The following is a 17515-nucleotide window of genomic DNA, read 5'->3' as shown; positions in this document are numbered from 1 at the left end:
CACTGACACTACCCCCTTCTCCAGCCCCATTGTCGTCAGCACCCCTTCCAGCAATGTGGAGGCCGCTTCCTCCGGGAAGCTCGGTATCTCTTTCCTGGCAAAATCTCGAACCTGCATGTATCTAAACATTTCTCCCTGCTCCAGCCCATACTTTGCTTCCATCTCCCTCAATCCTGCAAACTGACCCCAAAGAAACAAATCTTTTAGCGTCTTAATCCCCTTCTCTTCCCATTTCCGAAAACTTCCATCCCATTTCCCTGGCTCAAATCTGTGGTCGCCCCGAATCGGCATTTCCCTTGACCCTGCCCCCAAGCCGAAGTGTTGGTGAAACTGCCTCAAGATTTTCAATTAAGCTACTATTACCGGACGGGGGGGGGGGGGGGGGGGGGGGGGGGGGGGCTTGCCTTGTCTAATTCGGTTGTGGGAACATTTTCCAGAACAGTGGACTCTCACTGCCCAATGAACCAGTTATAAGGACAGTATTACAGCATATTACAAACCCCAAATTGTCACCTAATCAGAGAGAGACAGCATGGATTTGTACGGGAAAGGCAATGTCTGAAGGTTGCATATTTTGAACAGGTGACTGAAATAGTGGATAGGGGAACGTCTATAGATATACTTTATATGGACTTCCAAAAATGATTCAATACAGTCACTCATTACTATCCTCAGCTCATTGTTTAGCTGTTAGCTAAAGTTAAAGTCCATTGATTGAAGGCAAATTATTGACCTGGCTAAGAAATTGGCTGAACTGAAGGAGAGGGGCTGGTTTAGCTCACTCGGCTAAATTGCTGGCTTTTAAAGCAGACCAAGCAGGCCAACAGCACGGTTCGATTCCCGTACCAGCCTCCCCGGACAGGCGCCAGAATGTGGCGACTAGGGGCTTTTTACAGTAACTTCATTGAAGCCTACTCGTGACAATAAGCGATTTTCATTTTCAGATAGAGAGTAAGGATAGTGAGCAAGTACTCTATTGGGCCAAATGTGGCCAATTGGGACTAGCTTAGTGGTAAAAACTGGGTGGCATGGACAAGTTGGGCCGAAGGGCCTGTTTTCACACTGTAAACCTCTATGACTCTACTCAGCAAGATATACCTAATAGTATCCCAAGGGAACTTGTGTTGGGTTCAGCCATTCATCATATTTATCAATGGCTTAGGTGATTAAATTGAAAGCTAGATATCCAAATTTGCTGCTGAAGCAAAGATGCGAGACATTGTGAACAATATAAATTAAAGTATAGCATTACAAACGGATATTGACTGATGAAATGATTGGACAGAATCATGAGAAATGAATTTCAATGTGGGCAAATGTGAGGTTATCTACTTTGGACCTAAAATGGTAGAACAGGATACTTTAAAAAAAATTAATAATAATAATCTTTATTGTCACAAGTAGACTTACATTAACACTGCAATGAAGATATTGTGAAAAGCCCCTAGTCGCCACATTCTGGCACCTGTTCGGGTACACAGAGGGAGAATTCAGAATGTCCAAATCACCTAACAGCATGTCTTTCGGGACTTGTGGGAGGAAACCAGAGCACCCGGAGAAAACCCACAGAGACACAGGGAGAACGTGCAGACTCCGCACAGTGGTCGAACCGGGAATCGAACCCGAGACCCTGACGCTGTGAAACAACAGTGCTAACCACTGTGCTACCGTGCTGTTATTTAGGGGATGTGAGTGTCACTGGCAATTAGCAGTGGTTACTAGCTACGTGATGGCAGGTGATGCAGGAGCAGTCTCCCCACACAATGGGGAAGGTGGGGACAGACAGAATTTACAGCGCCCGTTAGTCATCCCATTCAGGACACGACAGGTGGCAGCGTCTCGTTCCCTCGTGAGGTTAGAACGTGGTTTATAAATGCATTCAACTACCCTCATCCTTGTGGGGGTCACACTGAAATTGTCAAGGTCGAGACACTTCATTCAGGCGGAATTGAGAGGGGTAACTGGGATGGCAATTGTGTCAGAGGGGAGGGAGTGAGGCTCATTGGAAAGGCGCTCACACAGAGGGATATGAATGGATGGACCCTGAGAGGGTTGTAGATCGGGGCATTGTCGGAACTCCCCATTGCTCACTTTTATCTTCTCTTCCTTTCAGTTTGTGGTTCGACAGGATCATGCAGCCAGTGGAGCTGGCAGTTCTATTGATAGCTGTGGAGCAGTAGCAGCAATATCAACGTGCAGCTCGTTTTCGGGCTGCACAGGTGACTTCTGTGGGATCTCCCAGGCTGCTGTGCGTAAATGCATAAGGGAGGTAGATGGATGAATTATTTGTGAGGCCTCACCTGTACATCAACTTTGACCAGGACAGGGTGAGCCAGGACGCCAGGACCATTGGCTTCATCCGCATAGCTTGCCTGCCCAAGGTGCAGGGTGTTACCGACTGCGCCCGCCTGACCTTGCATTCCCGATGGCAACATGGGGCCCTCTTTCTAACCCCCAATGAATTCCACTCCCTCATCATCCAGATTGTGTGCAACAACACCATGCGCATTATGCTGGTGTGTACACGTTTCCTGAGGAACGTCCATGACAGCTACATCTTGGGACTTTCAGAGATCCCAGCAATCCCCCCCCCCCCCCCCCCCCCCCCCCCACCAGAGGTCATCATGATCGTCGCACCATTCACGGGCATGGTGCAGAATCAATATTTCAGGGGGAACATGGTGCTATGGGTGTTCAACATCATTTTTTAATACAAACTTGTTATTACACTGGTGATGGTGATGCCCACTATGTGACTATCTTTTCATGGCCTTCCTCTCCCTCCCACTATGCATAGATGTATCCTCAGGATTCACAGGTGACGTTGAGGCGGCCTGCTGACTTCAACGCCCTGTTGCCTGAGATGACCTTGGCGGCTGCCCCTGGCGGCCGGGGCCTTGAGGGTCTGGGCCTGTTTTCGGGTAGCATGGGTGTTGCAGTGCTGCCCTCCTTGCTGTGTGTTGGGCTGGAGGTATGTCACTCAGAGGGAGGGGGTTTCAGATGTGCTGGACACCCTCAGTGTCTCCTGGGTGAAAAACCTTGGGTTGTGCTCCTACGTACTCTTCCCTTTGGTTGCCCAGGGTGCCTGGGCACTTCCATGGGGTAGAGCAACAGTTGTAATGAGATCCAAATGTTCCGCTGTCCTCTGTCTCTGACACTCTTGGATTCCCACTAGTGCATGCGGCATGCAGGCAAAGCCCTGCACAATGGAGCTCATGTACTCAGCCATGACGGTCATGAGTTGAACCATGGGCAGCATGATAGCATAGATTGGTTTCCACCGGGTTCCTCCCACAGTCCAAAGATGTGCAGGTTAGGTGGATTGATCATGCTAAATTGCCCTTAGTGTCGAAAAAAAGGTTAGGTAGTGTTACGGGGATCGGGTGGAAGTGTGGGCTTATGCAGGGTGCACTTTCCAAGGGCTGGTGCAATCTCGATGGACCAAATGGCCTCCTTCTGCACTGTAAATTCTATGATTCTATGGAATGGCATCACCATCATGGAATGCGTGCCCTGCTGGGCAGCATGGTGGCCAAGTGGTTCGCACTGCTGCCTCACAGCGCCAAGGATCCCGGTTCAAGTCCGGCCCCGAGTCACTGTCCATATGGAGTTTGCATATTCTCCCCGTGTCTGTGTGGGTCTCACCCCACAACCCAAAAGGTTGTGCAGGCTAGGTGAATTGGCCACGCTAAATTGCCCCTTAATTGGAAAAAAATAATTGGGTACTCTGGACAAGGAGATATAGTCAACAAATTGGAACCTGGCCTTTCAGCTGTGAAGTAGACAAACACCGGCACAGAAAGGATGATAGATGTTCAGAACTCGCTTCTACCAATTCTAGATCAATTATTTATTTTAAAACTGAGATTGACGGATTTTTGCTAACTAAAGATTGTGAGGGGTGGAACATGCTTGAGGGATTGAATCATCCTGTTCTGATGTACCTCTGGATGGCAGAGAGATGTCAGACCAGATAACCTTGGGTTCACCTCAAGAGTGTGGTTATAGAGGGAGGAGTAAACCCATCTGCGATGTGCTACATGTTGAAATGCAAACACCGTTTTGACAAGAACGTAAATTTAACTTGTTTCTAACTTGCATATTAAGAATTTATCCAATGTTCAGTGTTTTGGACATTACAGACTTTCAGCTATGAATAATATATAACTCCCAATCGGTACTATGTGTAAAACTCATATTTTAAAGGTGTTCCTTTGCTAATGAATGTGGAAACTCAACTAATCCAGTTTACTGGATTGCCATCAAAGAAAAAATCAACAACTGCCCAGAAGTGACCATTATCCCTATGGCGATAGATGATTCCTTCAAGAACGTAAAGGTAATGCTCCAAAATATCTTAAATTTGGAAATAACATAGTGGGAAATTTGACAATGTTATGCTCGTATAAAACATTGATAGATCATACTGTGCTCATTTCTGGCCTCCACATTATATAAAAGATATTGAGGCACTGGAGAAGGTACAAAAAGAATTACAAGGATGATAGCAAATTGAGAGGCTTTACCCATCAGGAAAGAGTGAACAGGCTTTTACATAGTTTGAGGCCATTTGGCGTATTGTAACCCTACTGACTAAAATGAAAGAGCTACTGTGGCACGGTGGCGAGCACTGTTGCCTCACAGTGCAAGGGACCAGGTTCGATTCAGGCCTTGCGTGAATGTCTGTATGGAGTTTGCATGTTCTCCCTGTGTCTGTGTGGGTTTCCTCCAGGTGCTCCTCACACAGTCCAAAGATATGTAGGTTAGGTTGATTGGACATGCTAAATTATCCTTTGGTGTCCAAAAATATGTGTCGGTTATGTGGGGTGACAGAAATAGGGCGGGGCAATGGGCCCTGGTAGGCTGTTCTTTTGGAGGGTCAGTGCAAACTCTGTGGGCCGAATGGCCTCCTCCACTGTCGGGATTCCGTCCAGCCTAATCCCACTTTCCAGCCCTTGGTATGTAGTCAGTAGGTTAACGCACTTCAAGTGCATACCCAAGTATTTTTAAAAATGTGATATGGGTTTCCAAATATTGACTGGAAACACCATAGTTCGAGTACTTTAGATGGATCCGTTTTTGTCCAATGTGTGCAGGAGGGTTTCCTGATGCAGTATGTAGATAGGCCAACAAGAGGCGAGGCCGTATTGGATTTGGTACTGGGTAATGAACCAGGACAGGTGTTAGATTTGGAGGTAGGTGAGCATTTTGGTGATAGTGACCACAATTCGATTACGTTTACTTTAGCGATGGAAAGGGATAGGTATAAACCACAGGGCAAGAGTTATTGCTGGGGGAAAGGCAATTATGATGCGATGAGGCAAGACTTACATCTTGCATCACCTGGAGAGGAAAACTGCAGGGGATGGACACAATGTAAATGTGGAGCATGTTCAAGGAACAGCTACTGCGTGTCCTTGATAAGTATGTACCTGTTAGGCAGGGAGGTAGTGGTCGAGTGAGGGAACCATGGGTTACTAAAGCAGTTGAATCACTTGTTAAGAGGAAGAAGGAGGCTTATGTGAAGATGAGACGTGATGGTTCAGTTGGGTCCCTTGAGAGTTACAAGTTAGCTAGGAAGGCTCTAAAGAGAGAGCTAAGAAGAGCCAAGCGAGGACATGAGAAGTCTTTGGCAGGTAGGATCAAGGATAACCCTAAAGCGTTCTATAGGTATGTCAGGAATAAAAGAATGACTAAGGTAAGAGTAGGGCCAGTCAAGGACAGTAGTGGGAAGTTGTGCGTAGAGTCCGAGGAGATAGGAGAGGTGCTAAATGAGTATTTTTCGTCAGTATTCACACAGGAAAAAGACAAAGTTGTTGAGGAGAATACTGAGATACAGGCTACTAGACTAGAAGGGTTTGCGGTACATAAGGAGGTGGTGTTAGCGATTCTGGAAAGTGTGAAAATAGATAAGTCCACTGGGCCGGATGGGATTTATCCTAGGATTCTCTGGGAAGCTAGGGAGGAGATTGCTGAGCCTTTGGCTTTGATCTTTAAGTCATCTTTGTCTACAGGAATAGTACCAGAGGACTGGAGGATAGCAAATGTTGTCCCCTTGTACAAGAAGGGGAGTAGAGATAACCCCGGTAACTATAGACCAGTGAGCCTTACTTCTGTTGTGGGAAAAGTCTTGGAAAGGTTTATAAGAGATAGGATGTATAATCATCTGGAAAGGAATAATTTGATTAGAGATAGTCAACATGGTTTTGTGAAGGGTAGGTCGTGCCTCACAAACCTCATTGAGTTCTTCGAGAAGGTGACCAAACAGGTGGATGAGGGTAAAGCAGTTGATGTGGTGTATATGGATTTCAGTAAAGCGTTTGATCAGGTTCCCCACGGTAGGCTATTGCAGAAAATACAGAGGCATGGGATTCAGGGTGATTTAGCAGTTTGGATCAGAAATTGGCTAGTTGATAGAAAACAAAGAGTGGTGGTTGATGGGAAATGCTCTGACTGGTGTCCAGTTACTAGTGGTGTGCCACAAGGATCTGTTTTGGGGCATTGCTGTTTGTCATTTTTATAAATGACCTGGAGGAGGGCGTAGAAGGATGGGTGAGTAAATTTGCAGATGACACTAAAGTCGGTGGAGTTGTGGACAGTGCAGAAGGATGTTACAAGTTACAGAGGGACATAGATAAGCTGTAGAGCTGGGCTGACAGGTGGCAAATGGAGTTTAATGCAGAAAAGTGTGAGGTGATTCATTTTGGAAGGAAAAACAGAAAGGCAGAGTACTGGGCTAATGGTAAGATTCTTGGTAGTGTGGACGAGCAGAGAGATCTCGGTGTCCATGTCCATAGATCCCTGAAAGTTGCCACCCAGGTTGAGAGGGTTGTTAAGAAGGCATACGGTGTGTTAGCTTTTATTGGTAGAGGAATTGAGTTTCGGAGCCATGAGGTCATGTTGCAGTTGTACAAAACTCTGGTGCGGCCACATTTGGAGTATTGTGTGCAGTTCTGGTCGCCACATTATAGGAAGGATGTGGAAGCATTAGAAAGGGTACAGAGGAGATTTACAAGAATGTTGCCTGGTATGGACGGAAGATCATATGAGGAAAGGCTGAAGGACTTGAGGCTGTTTTTGTTAGAGAGAAGAAGGTTAAGAGGGGACTTAATTGAGGCATACAAGATGATCAGAGGATTAGATAGGGTGGACATCGAGAGCCTTTTTCCTCGGATGGTGATGTCCAGCACGAGGGGACATAGCTTTAAATTGAGGGGAGATAGATATAGGACAGGTGTCAGAGGTAGGTTCTTTACTCAGAGAGTAGTAAGGGCGTGGAATGCCCTGCCTGCAACAGTAGTGGACTCGCCAACACTAAATGCATTCAAATGGTCATTGGATCGGCATATGGACGATAAGTGAATAGTGTAGAGGGACTTTAGAAGGGTTTCACAGGACGGTGCAACATCGTGGGCCGAAGGGCCTGTACTGCGCTGTAATGTTCTATGTTCAGGTCTTCAGTGATACTTACATGATGAAATCTGCAGGTACTTGAGTACCTACACTGTAGCAGTGTTGCAGTTCAGAGTTCAGGTTGCTTTGTGAACTTTTACATACATGCAGTGTGTTAATGGAGTTGGCCACTTTTTCCGCACTGGGAAGATTCTACTCCAAACTCTGTGCAAAGTCCTATGCCAAGCTGCTGTCAGCCTTTTCCGTGCTCCTTGACATTGACCACTGACTTTCTGACAGACCCCCCTGAACACAAAGCATTTTGTTGTGCATACCCATGAGCCTTCTTCTGGAACGTCGCCCATCAAAGTCATCATCTGAATCCTCTGCTGCAGAACTCATGTGCAACCTTGGCCCTCTCGTGAGTTGGCAACTGGGCCACCCTTTGCCCTTAATGGCAGCAGATCCTCATGGCGATGGCTCATCAAATGCACATCCTGCCTCTGGGCTAGCCTTGAAAATATTGACAGTGATAACATGCTGGAACCACTGGGGTAGCACTGGGACAGGCAAAGGCCCTTTAGCCCCAAGAGCTATATCTAATTCCTTCTTGAAATTCCACAACATTTTGGCCTCAACTACTTTCTATGGTAGTGAATTCCACAGGTTCACCACTCTCTGGGTGAATACATTTCTCCTCACCTCAGTCCTAAAAGGTTTACCCTTATCCTTAAACTTAACCCCTAGTTCTGGACTCCCCCACCATTGGGAACATTCTTTCTGAATGTACCCTGTCTAATACTGTTAGAATTTTATAAATTTCTATGAGATCCCCTTCCACTCTTCTAAATTCCAATTAATATAATCCTAACCAATTTAATATCTCCTGATATGACAGTCACATTTGATTTGGCAGCACGGTAGCATGGTGGTTAGCCTAAATGCTTCACAGCTCCAGGGTCCCAGGTTCGATTCCCGGCTGGGTCACTGTCTGTGCGGAGTCTGCACGTCCTCCCCGTGTGTGCGTGGGTTTCCTCCGGGTGCTCCGGTTTCCTCCCACAGTCCAAAGATGTGCGGGTTAGGTGGATTGGCCATGCTAAATTGCCCGTAGTGTCCTAAAAAAGTAAGGTTGGGGGGGGGGGGGGGGGGGGGGTTGTTGGGTTACGGGTATAGGGTGGATACGTGGGTTTGAGTAGGGTGATCATTGCTCGGCACAACATCGAGGGCCGAAGGGCCTATTCTGTGCTGTACTGTTCTATGTTCTATGCTGTAGTTTTGAACTATGGATAGTGATTGTTGATTGTAGGAATATCTCCCAGCTATACAGTGGTGCAGTGGTTTGCACTGCTGCCCCACAGAGCCGAGGAACTAGATTCGATCCTGGCCCCGGGTCATTGTCCGTGTGGAATTTGCACATTCTCCCTATGTCTGTGTGGTTATCACCACACAACCCAAGGCTATGCGAGTAGGTGGATTGGTCACGCTAAATGGTCCCTTAATTGGAAAGATTTTTTAGAAGATTATCTCTCATCGACCATTATCCTCTGGTACCTGCTACGAAGCCAAATCGTAGATCCAACTTGCCATTTTCCCTTTGACCCCGTGAGTCATTTCCTTTTCTGGCCAGTTTGACTATGGGACCTTGTCAAAGGTCTTAATTAAATCCACGTAGACTTTAACTCTCCATGTTGCCTCCTCAAACATTGAAACAAGTTAGTCAGACGTGACCTTTCATTAACATATTTGTCCTCAATTTAATTTGTATCCTTTTAAGTTGTGTTCTTGGACATTTTTGTATATCACTTGGCTGACCTAGCAGCCCATAATTACTTGGTGTATCCTTTTCTCCCTTTTTAAATAACGGTAAAACGTTAGCAGTTCTCGATTTGCCTGTAGACAAATAAGATGAAAAATGATGGTCAGAATCTCAGCTATTTCCTTCTTTGCTTCTCCTCACAGCCTGGGTTACATTTAATTGGGACCTAGTGATTTATCCATTTCCTAATATGCTAAAGCTCTGAGCATTTCTTCCATCACTATGTTTGTCTCATCCAATATTTCACTTTCCTCCGCAACTTCAGCATCTGCATTGTCCATTCCTTCTTGAAGACAGCTATAAAGTGTTCATGCCAATGTCTTCTGCCTCCTGTCACAAAGCACGCTGATGTTATCTGCGAGTGTATCCCAACTTGGAACCGCAGATTGTGGGGGGTATAGTTTTGATTTTGTGAGAAGATCAGTTACAAATTGGATTGGATTGGATTTGTTTATTGCCACGTGTACCGAGGTACAGTGAAAAGTATTTTTCTGCGAAAAGCTCAAACAGATCATTTAGTACACGATAATAAAATAAAATACAAAGAAAATACATAATAGGGCAGCACAAGGTAAATACATAGACATCAGCATCGTATGAAGCATTCAGGAGTGCAGTATTAATCAGGTCAGTCCATAAGAGGGCCGTTTAGGAGTCTGGTAACAGCAGGGAAGGAGCTGTTTTTGAATCTGTTCGTGTGTGTTCTCAGACTTTTGTATCTCCTGCCTGATGGAGGAGGTTGGAAGAGAGAGTAAGCTGGGTGGGAGGGGTCTTTGATTATGCTGTCCGCTTTCTCCAGGCAGCGGGAGGTGTAGTTAGAGTCAGGTTCGTGTGATGGACTAGGCTGTGGACATGCCAAATTTGCTTAGTTTCATGAGGAAGTATAGGCGTTGTTGTGCTTTCTTGGTAGTAGCGTCAACGTGGATGAACCAGAACAGATTTTTGGTGATTACCACCCCATGGAATTTGAAGCTGCTAACCATCTCCACCTCGGTCCCGTTGATACAGACAGGGGTGTGTACAGTACTTTGCTTCCTGAAGTCAATGTCCAGCTCTTTAGTTTTGCTGGCATTGAGGGATAGATTGTTGTCGTTGCACCACTCCACAAGTTTCTCTGTCTCCCTCCTGTATTCTGACTCATCGTTGTTCGAGGTCCAACCCACTATAGTCGTATCGTCAGCAAACTCGTAGATGGAGTTGGAACCAAATTTTGCCATGCAGTTGTGTGTGTATACAGGGAGTATAGTAGGGGGCTAAGTACGTAGCCTTGTGGGACCCTGGTATTGAAGAATATCATGGAGGAGGTGTTTATTCTTACGGATTGTGGTCTGTGGGTCAGAAAGTCGAGGATCCAGTTGCAGAGTGAGGAGCCAAGTCCTATGTTTCGGAGCTTTGATAAGCGAAACCCCAGTGAGAATAAATAGGCCAGTAGTCAGGTAACAATTATATACGGCTATTAATTATAGGAAAGAAATGGCAAATACACACAGACAGGACTACTCTACTCTCATTCCAAATTTAATAACCAGCTCTACATCGATATACTCAAATCTGGGAACCATCTTTTTCTTGGTCCAGTGAAGATTTTTTAAAACTGCTGTTACAAAGGTTTTCTGCACTGCCTTGGCTCTTAGATGTAGTACCTTGTTTGCTGTAAACGTGGCCTTCAGGCTTGGTGGCTGGAAACTGGCTTATCTGCTTTCTGAGACTGCTAGTTGGTAACTGCCTCCTCCTGGCTTCTCAGGGTCTGGGCAGTTATACCTTTGTTGTTCTTTGATTATGCCTTCTCTGTATTCAGCTGTCTGCCCCTATCAACCTCCTTGACTATACCTGAACATATGTATATCTCATGGGCCTTCCCAATTATTATCTAAACTGCCATTCTAAACCCATTACCGAGAGAGACGCATACCAATTAAGGCTCTTTGAATACTGTCTCCAGGCAGATTCATAACACTTCACACACACATTCTCTTTTTGATCTTTAATTGTTAATGATTTTTGCTTATTTATGTATTCTTGCCCTTTATGTATTTGTAAAAGATTTGGGGTTGTTATTGATTTTACTTGCCGATATTTTTTATAAATGATTAAGAGGTCGCCACTAGAGACATGAAAGGGATTTGGCAGGGTAAATATAGAGAAGATGGATGGAATCTTGCATTCTGGAGTCTTAAGTTCTGTGACAGGCAAGAAAGTAAATGTGATTCTAGCTGGACAGTGGGACGGCTGAATATGCGTGATCTTCTGCTATTGAACTCATTAATTATGCATCCATGAGGACCATGGTGAATCTCGTGGTGGGACAGGCAGGAAGTTGCCTGCCCCACCGTTACCTCCAGGAGTTGGAGATCCTGACACTATGCGGCGGGTCGTAGAATCTCCGAGGGCTGCGTGAATCACGCCACATCGCTCCGGCGCCGGGACGCGATTCTCCGGAGGGCGGAGAATTGGCGCAGACGCAGTGCCGGTCGGGGCCCGCTCTACATCCTCGTGGGTGGCCTGGTGGGGGGAGAGGGGGGTCCAACCCCGGGGGCCGGGGGTCCTCCGCTGTGGCCTGGCCAATGATCGGGGCCTACTAATCGGCAGGCCGGCCTCTCGGGCTGGGGGCCTCCTTTGTTCCGCGTCGGCCCCTGTAGCCCTACACCATGTTGCGTTGGTGCCGGCGTGGAGAAGGGACCCACCGCGGATGCGCGGCAATCGCGCCGGTCCCACTGTGCATGTGCGTGTTGGCACCAGCCCCACTGTGCTTGCGCAGACCCACAGCGCCTATCTGATACCGGGATCGGCAGCTGTAGTGGCTGTCAGGATCAGAATCGCTGCTCCTGAGGCCATGTTGACGCCGTCCGGAAGCGCGAGGGCGTTTACGACGGCGTCAACACTTAGCCTCAGGATCAGAGAATCCCGCCCAAGATGTACCCAGAGAGCCATTAACTCATTGTAGGCCAGGGTACCCCATTCCTCCTCCAGAGCCCTTGCTGCCACAGTTCATACTGGAGAAGTTGACAGATGTGAGCAACCACAGCCACTTGTGCTGGACTTCAACTCCACCCACCCTAAAAGACCCTCCTTCCAGTTTGAGGGATCTCACTTGCTGACTAACAGTGTAGTCAAGGTCATATTTCAAAATAGTGCACGTTACTTTCCATACTCGGTCCATCGCCTTCTACTCTCCCTCTGTCACTGACCAACCTCCCCCCATCAACCTTGCTTCCCCTATAATCACCATTCCTATCACCTCTGTCACCTTTGAACCTCCCCATATTACCCTGTACCCTATTATGATCCACCTCCTCATGCACTCCCTCCGCTCAGAGTCAACACCTATTACCGTCCTCATGATCCTGCCCTGTCCTGTGAAACGAGGTATCATTCCAGTGCCCCTCTATGGCATCCAAGCTCCCACCACTCCGCCATGAGATCTTCGCCTACCAAACTCTCATCTCGGAAATGTCACTTAACCATGTCCTACTTCCCCTCTGTGATTGTACCCTCCTCTCACCAGTTCACCTCCCTTCTAGACAGTCTCTTCCTCTACTTCCCCCCCCCCCCATACATTATCTCTTCTCCCAACCCTCTCACCCACTTCCCTGTACAGCCTGCCTCCCATGTCCAGCCTTGGGCACAGCATTTCCTACCCAGGAGCATGCCACTTACGTACAATCGTAAAATTGAGCGTTGTAAATTCTCACTGGCAGGTAACTTAATTTGGAGGGTGAACTTAGTTCTGGTGAGATGGCCTATTATGAGCATGTATGAGCTGAAGTCACCTTTAACCCACCTAAAGGTTATCCCCCCTGGCTGATTTCCCCCCCCCCCACACTTGTTTGGAGAGATTAAAACTGATAGCTTTAAATATAAGGCAGCCCTCAATCAATCCCATCGGAAGTTCCAATAACCTATTTAACCAAAGAGCTTTTATAAAGTGGAACTTGCCAGCACATGGACTGGAATTTTACGAGGAGCTGGTGACCCTTCTCTCTCAGATAAAATGTCAGGGATAAGCCCACCTGTGCTTGGCCAGACAGGCCAAGTTAGGCCATTAATTGTCTCAGGACAAGACTTCCATCTCCACCTAGTCACAGCTGGCACCACCTGCAATACCTGTGGAATAGATGCCATGGACCAGAATCTAAAGGCAGGGTTGGCGATTGGGGTGGAGACCAGGTGCCCCAAAGCAAAGTGGAAAAATGGAGTGTGGGGAAACTACCTTCTGTGGCATTTGAGGGCAGGTTCCATCTAAACAATATCAAGGCTGCAAGGCTTTACCTGGCAGCCTGGACACTTGGCTCTTGCATCTATCGAGGGTAAATCTGAGTGGTGGTCAGAGGTAAGCCTTCAGTGGCTATTAATTGGTCACTTAAGGCCACGGACAGGCAGACTGCCTGATGTTTTCCCAATGTGTAAATTCCCAGTATGTGGTGGATAGGTGACTGGCATTTCCCCCATTTTCTCCTCCACGCCCCCAATTCCACAAAATCTGTGAATATGTCCCCAGAGAGGTGGGGGCTGTGGTGGGGGAGAATACAATTCTAGCCATGGAGTAGTTGAGGCAATTAACATTGATGCAATTAAGAGTCAGCTAAATAAACACATGAAGGAGAACAGATAATAGAAGGATATGTTGATGGGGTTAGATGAAGAAAGGTTGGAGGAGCTTTAGCATGAAATGTAAACACGATCATAGAACAGTTGGACAATTGGACTATTTCCGTGTTATAATCCTTGTGCAATTTCAAGTAAAGGAGATATAATATTGCAAGTTGATGTTGTTGCAATGCCCTAATCCTATGGATTTATTTTGTGATTGTATTTTCATGTCAAACATCACCTTCTAGCTCTTTACGGTAGAAGGAAGAGGGAAGCTCAGCAATTTCATGAATGAAAATACAACTTGTACGCTGAGGATTGCCAGAAACAATGAAGTCATTTGCACAGCCAGCTACAAAACCAAGTGTTCCTGCCAGGTGTCCAACAATATCTACACTCAGCTCAAAAACCAACCAGGTACCAGATAATCACACGGGACATTCACCTTCAACTGGATTGCTCGGGTTTGGGAAATCCTCCAGTTGGTGAAATGCTGATAATCCTCGTAAACCAGACATCATTTAGGATTTTTTATAGAATGACTGGAGATATAGAGGGAGCTTCTCTTTGTTTCATGATGAAAACTTTATGTTTGATGTGCCAAAATCACAGTTTAATAACTGGATTCCCAGTCAATGGTATCTTCAAACCCGCAGAATAATGCTATTCCCTGGTGTAACTGAAGTCAGGTGTTAACCCAGACCGTGCAGCAAAACTGAGGTGTCTAGCTAGTTAAAATAATGGTGGTGTGGGCGCTTTGTGCCACATCCAGAACACTTTCCAGCACTTTTTTAAAAAAAGTATATATTTTTATCAAAACATTTAACAATTTATATCAACAAATTACAAAACAGAACTGCACCAACACATCAAAAATTACAAACAACTAGAGTAACAGGAACCCCAGTAACTGAAACTCAACCCAAACAATCCCTGCTCCTCCCCACTAAGAGCTAACAATGACCAGATCATTAAAGTGCAAGATAAACAGCTGCCATCTACGATAGAACCCATCAATCACCATGATCTTGACCTTCCCGAGGTACAAGAATTCCATCAAATCACCCAGCTATGCTACTACACTGGGTGGCACCGTGTGCCTCCAGCTCAGCAATATACATCACCTGGCCAACAGCAATGCGAATGGCAAAGCATCTGCCCCAGACCTCAGCTCCGGCTGATCCGACACGCCAAATACAGCGACTAACGGTCAGGGCTCTAAGTCCACATTCAGTGCTGAACCAGGACCTCCAAAAACCCACCAGCTAGGTACAGGATCAGAACATGTGTGTATGATGAGGAGGCCCTCTCGAGCATCCCTCACACTTATCCTCGACCTCCTCAAAAGACCAACTCATCCTGGCCCTGGTGAGGTGCGCCCCAATCACCACCTTTTAGCTGTATCAAGCTCAACCTTGCACAGGATGACGTAGCATTCACCCTACAGAGAGACTTACTCCACACCTAGTCATCCAAAATGGATCCTAGCTCCTTCTCGCACCTGGCCTTCACCTCATCCACCGAAGCCTGCTCTTCCCCATGAGACGCCTATATATCCGAGATGTGCTGCCCTCCTCCGACCCCATACACAAGAATATCCTTTACAGCAAAGTAGAAAGCAGTGCCTCCGAGAAAGTTGGAAATGCCCACCAAACAAAGTCTTGCACCTGGAAATATCTGAACATGTCCGTCGCCCAAGCCCTGCTTTCTCCTTCAACTCCTCCCAACTCGCAGACCACCCTTCCAAAAACAGGACCCTCACCCTCTCCAGCCCTCTACCTTCCCACCCCCTGAATGTGACATCCAATCTCGCCGACTCAAACAAATTGTTCGTATAGATTGGGGCCCAACTTGATACCGCTGTCAGCTGAAAATGCTGACAGAGTTCCCATCATATTGTTAACGTTGAGTCGACTACCAGATTTACAAAAACTTCGCTCGAGAAAACTGCACACCAGCGCCACCCGGTCTGACCCTTTACATGACCCTGACTTCATCCGTATCCAACTAACAACCTACTCCCAAAACCACCCCAATGCCTTCTCCACATTGGGTTCCCAATAATACAACCAATTAGGCCCCCCAACCTGCCTTTCCCTCTGCAGACCCCTCTCCGAACCGAAGAATTCTCCCGCCCATTATGACCCGCTCCATCTCCAGAAAAAATTACTTTGGCAAAAAAAACTGGGAGCAATTGAAATATGAGCACAAGTCGCGGCAAAATAGTCATCTTAATAGATTGAACTAGGCCTGCCAGGAATGTTGTCCCATCTCTGCAAGTCCGCTTTAACTCTGCTTGCCAAGATTGTAGAATTCAATTGGCAAAGTTGAGCTCAGTCCCGGGACACCTGAACCCCCAAATAGCGAAAACTGGTTCCCACCAGACACAATGACAGCCCCCCAACCCATCACAAACTCTCCTCCCCCCCCCCCCCCACCCCCCAATAGAGGGCTAACCGCAAAATATTCACTCTTCCCAACATTCAGTTTACATCCTGAAAAGGAACCAAACCTCTTCAATATTCATTATCTCCCCATAACTGAACCTGGATTCCTATGTACATCACAGCAAAAGGTCGTCTGCTCTACTCCACCCCTCACAATTCCTCTCCACTTGTCCGTGGCCCTCAAAAAATTTGCTAGTGGTTTGATTGCTAACACGAACAACAGAGGAGACAGGACATCCCTGCCTCATTCCCCTGTGCAGCCCGAATGACCCCAAATTCATAGTGTTCCTTTGTACACTAACAACGGAAACCATGATGCAAACCCAGGCCTAATCCCAAACCTCTCCAGATCCAGGAACAAATTGCTCCATTTGACTCCTTTTCAGCGTGTAGAGACAGGATGATCTCCGGTTCTAGCTCCACTGCTGGTGTAAGAACTATATTAATTCCCGTCTCATGTTGGGCGACAGCTTTCTGCTCTTTACAAACCCCATCTGGTCTTCCCCACACTACCTCTGGGAGGCAGGGGTCCAGCTCAAGGCTAGGATTTTAGCCAAAGGTTTTGCATCCATATTAAGCAGAGACATTGGGTGCTACGACCCACACTCTATGGGGCCCTTGTTCTTGTTCAGAAGGAAGGAGGTGGGCGCCTGCTTCAACATCTCTGGGAGGTACCTCCACGCCATTGAGTTGTTAAACATCCCCAGCAACAATGGGCCCAGTTGATCCTCAAACTTCTTGTAAAATTCTACTGGGAACCCATCAGGCCCTGGCGCCTTCTCTGTCTGCATTTTACCCAGAGCACTACGGTCCTCTTCCAATTCCATCGGCGTCGCCGATGTCTCCCGCAACTCATCCCCCAGCTGAGGAAACTCCAAGCCTTCCAAGAACACAACCATCCCCCGCTCATCCTCTGCCAAATTCCGACCTGTAAAGCCCCTCATAGTAGGAACGAAACGCTTCGTTAATTTTCTCCGGGATAGAGACCAACCCACTGCTCGGCTCCCGCTCCTGCATAATCTCCCTAACAGCCTCTTGCCACTTTAACTGATGAGCAATCAGGCGACTAGCCTTCTCCCTGTATTCATAAACCACCCCCTTTAAGCGCTGCAGCTGTCACACCACCCAGCCCGTGGTCATATTACATTTGCAGCTTCTTCCTGCGCGCCAAGAGCTCCGGTGTTGGATCACTCACATACTCCTTATCCACACCCAGAATGATTTCCTGTTCTCCCGATCGATATATGACTTGTACGAGAGGGCCGCACGG

General features: G+C 47.0%; 1 protein-coding gene across 1 annotated transcript in view; it reads left to right on the top strand.

Annotated features, from left to right (window-relative positions):
- LOC119973781 (plexin-C1-like) overlaps positions 1–17515 on the top strand; it is a 102725-nt gene that overhangs the window by 50461 nt on the left and 34749 nt on the right. The window contains exons 5-6 of the mRNA XM_038812205.1: positions 4207–4339; positions 14047–14215. Coding sequence (XP_038668133.1) covers positions 4207–4339; positions 14047–14215 — 302 coding nt within the window. The remainder of the gene's footprint in view (positions 1–4206; positions 4340–14046; positions 14216–17515) is intronic.

The sequence above is a fragment of the Scyliorhinus canicula genome, chromosome 11 (assembly GCF_902713615.1).
Source record: "Scyliorhinus canicula chromosome 11, sScyCan1.1, whole genome shotgun sequence".
Classification (NCBI taxonomy): domain Eukaryota; kingdom Metazoa; phylum Chordata; class Chondrichthyes; order Carcharhiniformes; family Scyliorhinidae; genus Scyliorhinus; species Scyliorhinus canicula.
This window is presented reverse-complemented; position numbering and strand designations above follow the sequence as displayed.